This window comes from Paramisgurnus dabryanus, chromosome 5 (genome assembly GCF_030506205.2).
Source record: "Paramisgurnus dabryanus chromosome 5, PD_genome_1.1, whole genome shotgun sequence".
Lineage (NCBI taxonomy): Eukaryota > Metazoa > Chordata > Actinopteri > Cypriniformes > Cobitidae > Paramisgurnus > Paramisgurnus dabryanus.
This window is the reverse complement of record NC_133341.1, coordinates 48,575,660-48,585,243: the sequence shown is the minus strand read 5'-3', so window position 1 is coordinate 48,585,243 and position 9,584 is coordinate 48,575,660. Positions and strand designations below refer to the sequence as shown.

General features: G+C 36.4%; 2 protein-coding genes across 2 annotated transcripts; one reads left to right on the top strand and one right to left on the bottom strand.

The window, feature by feature from the left end:
- Nucleotides 1-33: 33 nt before the first annotated feature.
- On the bottom strand, nt 34-6,779 carry alad (aminolevulinate dehydratase). Its single transcript, XM_065284577.2, has 12 exons — nt 6,647-6,779; nt 5,690-5,812; nt 5,472-5,522; nt 4,144-4,240; nt 3,922-4,057; nt 3,655-3,738; nt 3,462-3,550; nt 3,130-3,185; nt 2,590-2,677; nt 1,347-1,433; nt 604-733; nt 34-436 (listed from the first exon to the last, which is right to left on the bottom strand). The coding sequence occupies exons 2-12, from the start codon at nt 5,806-5,808 to the stop codon at nt 378-380; spliced, it is 996 nt and encodes a 331-aa protein (XP_065140649.2). The 5' UTR covers nt 5,809-5,812; nt 6,647-6,779; the 3' UTR covers nt 34-377.
- A 376-nt stretch (nt 6,780-7,155) lies between these two features.
- tmem203 (transmembrane protein 203) lies at nt 7,156-8,553 on the top strand. Its single transcript, XM_065284578.2, has 2 exons — nt 7,156-7,322; nt 7,624-8,553. Exon 2 carries the CDS (start codon nt 7,858-7,860, stop codon nt 8,278-8,280), a length of 423 nt encoding a protein of 140 aa, XP_065140650.1. The 5' UTR covers nt 7,156-7,322; nt 7,624-7,857; the 3' UTR covers nt 8,281-8,553.
- Nucleotides 8,554-9,584: the final 1,031 nt, after the last annotated feature.

Below are 9,584 nucleotides of genomic sequence, written 5' to 3'. Positions count from 1 at the left end.
CATATAATAAAAAATTCTGTTTAAACATGGCTCTAACTTTATTCTCATTTTTTTTATATACAGATTAACATTGTGTAGATTTACTAGCATTGTGAACCTTAATAGAGATAACAATAAGACATCCAATGTTTCTGCTGATGAGAAAAAAATGACAGTGGTATACATAAAACAAATGACTAAATAAATGAAACTTTTACCTTTTAACAATTGTGCTATGAGAAGAACAAAAAAATTGAATTGTGACTGGATACATGGATCAGATTCAGTTGTAAAATTGTAATTGATATAATATTATCTGCTTATCAGTGTCGTTTCAAGTCTGTGAAAGACAGGAGATGCGTTTTTATCCAAGTTCACTGACACAGGTGAAACAACTATTACTCTGTTAACCATGTGAGCAGTTGTGGGGCGTAGTAGGTAATAATGATATCAGCACCTGAAAGAAATAAAGTCTAATGTCAAATATGGAAGAGGACATTCAACATCCTCTGTATATCACTCACTTTTTATGCATTAAGAGAAAGCCAGCAGTTAAGGACACCAATTCAATCAGAGCAAAAAAGTGTTTCTGAAAACCTAGACTCAACGTGGGCTCTTTCTCACCTGCCCGGCGGAAAGCAGTCATAGCCTCCATTACTGCAGTGCGCAGGTCAAAAGCTCCAGCTTGAGCTCCGTGCCACAACATGGCAAACTCACCGGACACATTATACACTGCCAGCGGATGAGTGGGGTGCTGATGAGAGAGAAAGGAATGCAATTTATGAAGACTAGCAGAAACTTCGGTCACTTTGGAAAATCTGCACTTTAGCATGCTTTAACATGATCCATTTTAAATGTTCCTATTAGGGACAATAAATAATGTTTCTATTTTTATACATTGTAAGTGAATGAGCTTGGAAATGCACTAAACCCACAACTCATGATTTATTTGTGGCCTGTGACATTTTGTATATCTTTAAAAACAATGCACGTAAGAAAAACATATACAAAACTATATGAAGAGTTTGGTTCCAAAATGAGATTTTTTTGTGTGCATTCCAATTAATATCAATTAAACTGCAGTTGTTGTTTTTTATTTATGCCTTTAAAACTGGGAAAAATACAGCTAGGTAGCACAATAAAACACAATTTAAACACGATAACATAATAATAAACATGTTTTGACAAAAATTATATTTGTATACACATTGTATTAAAATAAGTATAAAAAATAATACCCAGAGATTAAATGTGCTTAAATATTTATAATATCCTCAAAGATTAAGATTTTTGTAAAAGATTTTAAAACTGAAACATAATTTAAAAATGCTTTTGGAAATTCAGTATAAAGTTCAAATATTACTAACCTTATTTTTTACCTCCCTCACTATATCAAGGTATGGTAATCCAGGCTTCACCATAAGCATATCAGCACCCTCTTTTACGTCACGATCCTACAAGTAAAATAATAAAAAAATATTTTCAAATAATATTTTAAATCACAGAGCCCAATTCACCCTGTACTTTTTCGCAACACCTACAATGAACTTCAAATACAACAACTTGCTACTAAATCCCAGCTGGACAACAGTCAAAAACATTACATATACATATACACACATTCTAGTTTCCATGTTTTGTGGGGACATTCCATAGACGTAAATCATTTTTATACTGTCCAAACTATATATTCTATTCCCTTCCCCAAACCCTAACCCCAACCATCAAAGAAAACATTTTGACTTCACATTTTCATGAAACATCATTCTGTTTGATTTATAAGCTTGTTTCCTCATGTGTACCTCAAAATGTCCCCACAAGATCGCAAAAATACTGGTATTCCTATCTTTGTGGGAACAATTGGTCCCCACAACGTGATAATTACCAGGTACACACACGTCACCAAACCTGACATAGAAAACTTTGGAGCAAAAAAAGTACAAATGAGTGGTCACAGAGTGTATGCAAAAATAATGGAGGGTCCTACAAAAGCATGGACAGACAATCTCACTGCAGGTTTAGCCAATTGTTGCTGTGTCAAGCTGGTACCAGGATGCTAAGACAAACAGAGCAATAGTTTAATAGTACCAAACAGAGAGCGCCTTTGTGATAACTAATCACATATTTGAAAACTACAATAATACTAGTTTCTCGCTAGAGATGCAATTAAAAGGTGTAAAAAGTGAAAATATACATTTATTTACACAAAATTTGTGCTCCAGTCACTTTGTTGGCTGCCATTAAATTTTTTCAACCTCGACCAATCACATTCCCCATGCGCACACACGCATAGAATTGTGGAACAGGACGACGGAGGTATCTCAGGAGTCAGGAAGTAAACCTAACATTGGATTCGGACATGCCTTGATGCCTTCCTGCCTTGGAATGCTGCCTCAGAAAGCAGCAATTTAGAGTTTTTGGATGCAGCCATAGTTTACCTAGAATTGTCTCTTGCAAATTCATCTGTGATAGGAGAAAGTACTCTACTACAAAAATAACACAAATCAAGTACAACACTTGACTAACCAAATAAATGGTCTTGCAGAGGTGGGGGGAACAACCGACAAAAAATATGAATGATAATTGCATCGTAAAAAAAAAAATTCTTACGCAGGCCCTCAGTGCTAGTCCTCTTGCACCAGGAGGCAGCTGATAGCATCGTCTGTCTCCAAAAGCTGGTTTAGACTGGGCAGCATCCCTTTCAAATGTAAAGTGAAGGAAAATATGTTGACTACTTCAGATTAGGCTGGGCGATATATCGCATGGGATAGTCATGTGCATCTACTCAGTAAAGCCGGTTCCTTAGTTCCTTAGATTAGTAGAAAATCGCCATCACATGCTTTCAGATGAAGTGGCATTCACAGAGCTGTAGTTCACCGAAAAGCTAGGCAGTATCGCATTTGTTTTCATGAATGTATCGCCTGCGATAATGAATGTGATATTGCCCAGCTTCTCAGTAAACTACGACTCTGTGCCGCTTCATCTGATTTACTACTAATCAAGGAACCTGTTTGTCTGACGAAATGCGCATGACAATCCCATGCGATAGATGGCCCAGCCCTACTTCAGATTTTGAAGAATAAAATCTTGGTGGTATTTCAAGAATACTACAACTACTGTGGCAAATGATCCAAAATAATTGTACACTACCTGAATGGCCCATAGTAGCACGAGGCAAATTTAGCACTGTAGCTCAACACTGACACCTAGTAAGAGAGATTTTAAGACAACTGTTTCTGTATTTTGTCATACTATATCAGGAGTGGGGAACCCTGGGTCCTGGAGGGCCACTGTCCTGCAGAGTTTAGTTCCAACCCTAACCAAACACACCTGAATTTAATTTCCAATTATATTAGACTAGATTTTTCAGGTGTGTTTAATTAGGGTTGGAACTAAACTCTGCAGGACAGTGGCCCTCCGGGACCAGGGTTCCCCACCCCTGTATTATATAATCATTTGTCATTTTTTTCTGTTGCGTCAACCTTGTTTCCAAGATCATTGGATATGAGCGCTTGCTTAATGGATGCAATACGTCCATCCATCATGTCTGAAGGGGCAATGATGTGGCAGCCTGGAGGAAACAAATAAATGTTGTGATATGGACAGCTACTGTAGACCCGTTACTGTTCAACAAGTGTGTAATTAAGTAATTGTAAATACTCTTTACTGACTAACCTGCTCGAGCATAGGCCAATGCTACCTCTGCCAACCTCATACAGCTTGCGGCATTATCCAATGTTCCATCTTCATGCAGAATTCCTTGAGGTGTTAACAAATCACATTATATAACTGTATTTCTTTTAAGGCAGAGTTTCAAGTCTCTATATATACAAAGCTTGAGTTCTTATCCAAACGAAATTAAAATGGTGCAGGACATGTTAAGCAAATAAGCATATAAGAGCAAGTAATAGTGACAATAAGCCCCAGATCTGTGAAACTAACCACAGTGGCCATGAGATGTATAGGGACAAAGGCAGACATCACATGCCAGCACTAGATTGGGGAATGTGCTCCTCAGTTTCTTCACAGCCAGCACTGCTGGAGTGTCGTCTGTGTCTGCACCTGATCCTCTCTCGTCCTTGGAAAAGAAAAAGAGAAGACAATAAGTCATCATTTAAAAAAACTCGAAATTTTGAGTCTGACAGAAACCATTTTACTCCCCACCTTTTCAATTTTAGCAGGAACTCCAAAAATCAGCACACACTTCAGGCCTTTTTCCACAAGGGGGCGAATTAAGCCTTCTAGCTTATTAACACCATACCTGTGATCAGAAGAATAAACATGTCATTACATAAGATACATTCACAATCTTTTTTGTTTGTACATCCTTTGTTTGATACGCTAGCTATGTTTGAAATAGCGTACCATTATATGACGACATTTTGTATACTTATATACTTGCAGGCACACTGACAAGGGTATGTAAATTTTTTCTGTGCACATTGTGATTGGTAACACATTTGACTTCCATAGTAGGAAAAAAAATACAACGAAAGTCAATGGTGCTCAAAATAACTTCTTTGTGTTCAGCAGAACAATGAACTTTATACAGGTTAGTAACAACTTGAAGCTGAGTAAATAATGACAACATTTAAATTTTTGTATGAACTATTATTGTAATGATTAAAAGTCACGTAATATTAACAATTATTTATTTTACTAATTGAAATTATTGCCAATTACTCATTATTATTACTATTATTAAATGCTTACAGTATGACTGGAAAATGATCACTTTTTCATATATTTAAAAAAAGGATGTTTGTAGACTTGACTTTACTACTACTGCAACATTTTTCTGTCAGGAGACTTATCCACCCTGTGACAAAACAGATACTTGGCTTATCATTGTGGTTTGTGAGCACCCAGCTCCACCCTGCCAGAGTCTTATCTAAAACCTCCAACCTCATCTAGATATGAAATGCAAATTAAATTAAATTGACGATTTACTTTTGTTTTAAAATATATTTATTGGGTACATTCTGTTGATGTTAAATAAAGTATGTGGCTTCTATTAAATGCTGCTGTCCAAGTTATTTTAAGATTGTTTATAGGAAAATATAAAGCTGACAAAAACTACAAACTAACATCTGGGGGTGTATGTATGCATGTAAACATTCTCAGAAATGCTCTTAAGAAAAGTCTTAAGACTAAGTTTGACTCAGAGAGGCTTTTATACAACTTAAAACTTATTTTTAAGTGCGGACTACAATTATATCAACCTAAAACGGCCACCCTTAACCTCTGAATCAGTCAATAGCTCACCCGCAGCGGTACAGTCACAGCTGTTTTTGAAGGAAAGACCAATGTTTGCAAACACTTAGGCTTGATCATCAAAGTATTATGTTTTAAATCTGTTACAAGATGAGTTTGGTTTCTTGCAAATGATTTACTCCCCTTATACACCATTAGAATTTCTGCCATCTTTGCCAACTCAAAAATTTCCATTATTTGTAGTTGAGAAAATGTATTTGTTCAAGTAAAGCACATACCTTGCCTGGCCAGGTAGACTTGCAATTGGTTCAACTGCATCTGGACTGTCGCTGTTGAAGACAGTAAACACAGTTTAAAACACAGTTTATTTATCAAGCTGTTATTCATTGATTTACTGTTGTGTTTCAAACAAATCAAATAGGAACCAGTGCTATAACAACTTTATTCCTGCATCTTTATACCAATCAACAAGCATACTGTAGTTGGAATACATTACGTAATGAAAATGGGATAAATCAGGTTATCCGGTCTGAGGTCTGAAGAACAGGTCTGCCAGTATCGGAGAGTTGGATGGAAGTAACTGCTGTGTAGAATAGAGTCCGCTGGCTGTGTCATTGTCCTATAGATTCAAATGAAAGACAGACACTTAATAACACATTCGGTCTTAAAAATCATACAGTAGTCTAAATTCATTTTAATTTGTTTTAATTATATATACAGACACCAATTTAACAATGACTGCGGAATCATCACAAATATTTAGGATTATAAAATAAGCCTGGAATGAATAATTGAATGAATGAATGAATGAGCAGCTTAAAGATTCAAACACATTCCTGGCATACAGTATAAGCAGGCATGCAGAAATGTCCTCCTTGCACACAAGACCCCTACAGATATCACATATTCACACTCACAAAAACTGAACAATGGTACCACCATGGTGTTTGGACACTGACAAATGTAGTAACAGTTAATCATTGAGTATCATGGTATTACTACTAAGTCATAACATTATATTACAATGAACTGTGTAAGCCACAGTATTATACAAAGGGGAACTTATTGTAATGAACAAAAACAAAAAACTTTTGACTTGAAACACTTTTTACTCGCGTTGTTACTTACTGATTCGGCACCGTAATACAATTCATGACTACTTTCTTCTAAAATGTGGTTTTAATGACAATCATTATAAACCAACACATAACAGAGTCATACGTCATTCAAAGTCGCAAAGCATAAGTTCGTCGCACTGCTCTCAGTTTCAATTGTGCAAGTATAACTTTAAAAGTGGTGATATTTTGACAGGTACATTTCTCTAAACTATTACTCATCGTTCTTAGCAAGCAACATAAACTACAAAGTGTAAATCTAAATAACAATACCATGCAGTCCACATAATAATCCAAGCCTTTCATAAAAGGCAGAGATAAAACAGTGAAAAACTTACTTCGCTGTTCGTCACTGCGGATCGGGGGCTGTAAAATAAATGACCCAGAGAGATCAGGCTAACTGAAGAGATGATAACTCTTTGCATGTGCGATTCATTCATTGGGTGTAAAAGGTGGCAAAGAAAACAAATATTCATATCAGAACAACACTTTTTTCCTATAGGGGGCGCATGATGGCTCAAATAACTACGCTTCAAACTGCATTTGAAGGTCAGTAGGTCTTAACAGAAATATTTGAATGTCTAAAACGCTACAAATAATATTATCTTAGATACACATTCAATTCAACCCATGCATTTTGAAGTGCCTTAAAAAGGCATTTTTTAGTATATACAAAAAGCTTTTATTGGTCCATTCTTACTAAGTTACTTCAGACGGTGGATCTAAGCGCCGCCCATTTAAAGCAGGAGTTTGTTATGCTATCCCGCATCTTGTTTTATAATTTTACAATTCATTCAACTTCTCGGCCTCCGTAGAGGCGTTCGTAGGTTATGGAGTTCTCGCGATATTTTCGGACCTCCGTCGGAAGGTAAATAGCTCATCTCAGCTAGCTGATGTTTATCACAGCTGCAACATCCGTTGCTGTCAGCCTATCTATTCATTAATGTCCATTTAAAAATGTAGCTTACTATTATATGTTTGCCTACAATCATCATTGGAACCGATAACTGTGAGGTAAAAGGTTTTATTTATGTAAACTGGCATATTAATTCCTCGTCATCTTATGCTAACTGACAGCTCGCTTGTTTATTACTAATGATTTCATTTTCGCAAAACGTGGGATGTTAAATGTCTAACAAATGTTATTATGCATGCTTGTATCATAGATTATAATATAAATAATGTAGATCTTTAATTGTAAGAATAGTTAATTAAGACCGTTTTGATATCTGCAATACGACTGAAGTCGTGGTCGGAGAAGACCACTTTGATTGAGTTATCTCTTGCTAATGAATTTTGTTTCTTTGTCTTCCAGGTTTTGACTCACTGATGTTATCTAAATTCCCAAATGCCTCGGAAATCAGTAGGTGGACCTGGTCCATCTCAAAGGGCGCATAATGTTGCCAAAGTACTGGCACACTTTTCAAAGGAAGATTTTTCATAGAATTTATTTCTATTAACGCATTTTAATGCTTCTCTTAACTATCGGTCTCAAGTGCTAGTTTGTCATTAGACCCACTACATAAAAACCGCAGCCGTGTCAGTAACAATGCTGTTTTCTCTGCGAGAGCTGGTGCAATGGCTAGGCTTTGCCACGTTCGAGCTGTTCCTCCACCTGGGTGCGCTGCTGGTGTTCAGCGTGTTGGTGGCACTGCACATGGATGTAGACAAGAAGACTTTGGAGATGAGCTGGTGGCTGGTCTTTTCACCCTTGTTTGCCGCTGATGGCCTCAGCACCTACTTCACGGCCATCGTATCTATCCGCCTCTACCAAGAAGGAGAGAAGCGCCTGGCAGTGCTACGTTTGCTGTGGGTCCTGACCGTTCTCAGTCTCAAGCTGGTTTGTGAGGTGCTGCTGTGCCAGAAACTGGCTGAACAGGACCAGGCACGAGACTTGTGGTTCGGTCTTATCGTCTCTCCGCTGTTCATTCTCCTACAATTGCTAATGATTCGTGCTTGTCGTGTTAATTGAAAGGACAAACTGTCTGTCCCCATGCCAGACATTAAAACCAGGAGCAGCGAATCATTGTGACACCATTTTTATGTAATCAAATAAATTTCTGGCTCAAACATGTAAACATGGCAACACTGCATCATATTAAATGCTTTAAAGTAATGTGCAATTTTTGATTTGTTATTATTATTGTCTAAAGTGCATTGAGAGATTTGATGTTGATTTATCTGTGTTGATTACCTTTTATTGTTGTTTGTATAATTGTAAATAAACCATTAACATTCAAAAATTCATTTGTTTTCTTGCTTTAATTTTTGAAAGCGAACAGAAGAGGTTAAATTTCAGAATGGTTTAAAAGGTCACCCAAAAATGAAAATTCTGTCATCATTTACTCACTATCATGTTGTTACAAACATACATTTCTTTGTTCTGATGAACACAAAGCAAGATATTTTGAAAAATGTTTGGAACCAAACAGTTTGTGGACCCCATTCACTTCCATGGTAGGAAAAAAGAATACCATGGAAGTAAATGGGGTCCACAAACGGTTTGGTTACAAACATTTCTCAAAATATCTTCCTTTGTGTTCATCGGAACAAAGAAATGTATACAGGTTTATAACAACAGGAGGGTGAGTAAATGATGACAAAATTTTAATTTCTGGGCGAACTATCCCTTTAAAGTCCTAATTGCTGTTTGTATGATAACCGATAGGTGGCACTACTGCACTAACACTCAGCAAACCAAACAAACATCTCTGTTCAATTTGAGCAATTACAAAATCTCCAAATATAGAGGAGAATTGAGGTATATTGCTTGTAATGTCCAACACGGTATTTTTTTTTTTAATAGTAATTAGGATGGCATATTTTTCATGGTCTTGGACCTTGTACTTTTTGTAATAGCACAAAGCAATTGCCTTGAAGATATGTTTAGACATTTTTGTAATCAAAAGTTGCTTTACTGAATGTCCTGAACATCCATTGTGGCTGTAAATGGCAACTATTGTACTAGAAAGGTTGCACGCCCATATCTTAAGTTACTGCATTTTCCTGTAACCTCTCCCCTTCTGTTGATGTTATCTGAATCAACTGCATGTCTAGGTGCAAAATACAGCCATAAAGTCTATAAATAAACTACACTATATGGTTTTCCTGTACATGTATAATCAATATGCATGTGCCTTTCATTTAATCATAAAACTGGATTATGAGAGTGACAATACTTCACCTGTCATCACAAACATAAATTAATGTAGCCTGTTTTTATACTAGTAGAATATACATGCAAGACTGTAAAAAATCGTAGGCACACTGCAAAAA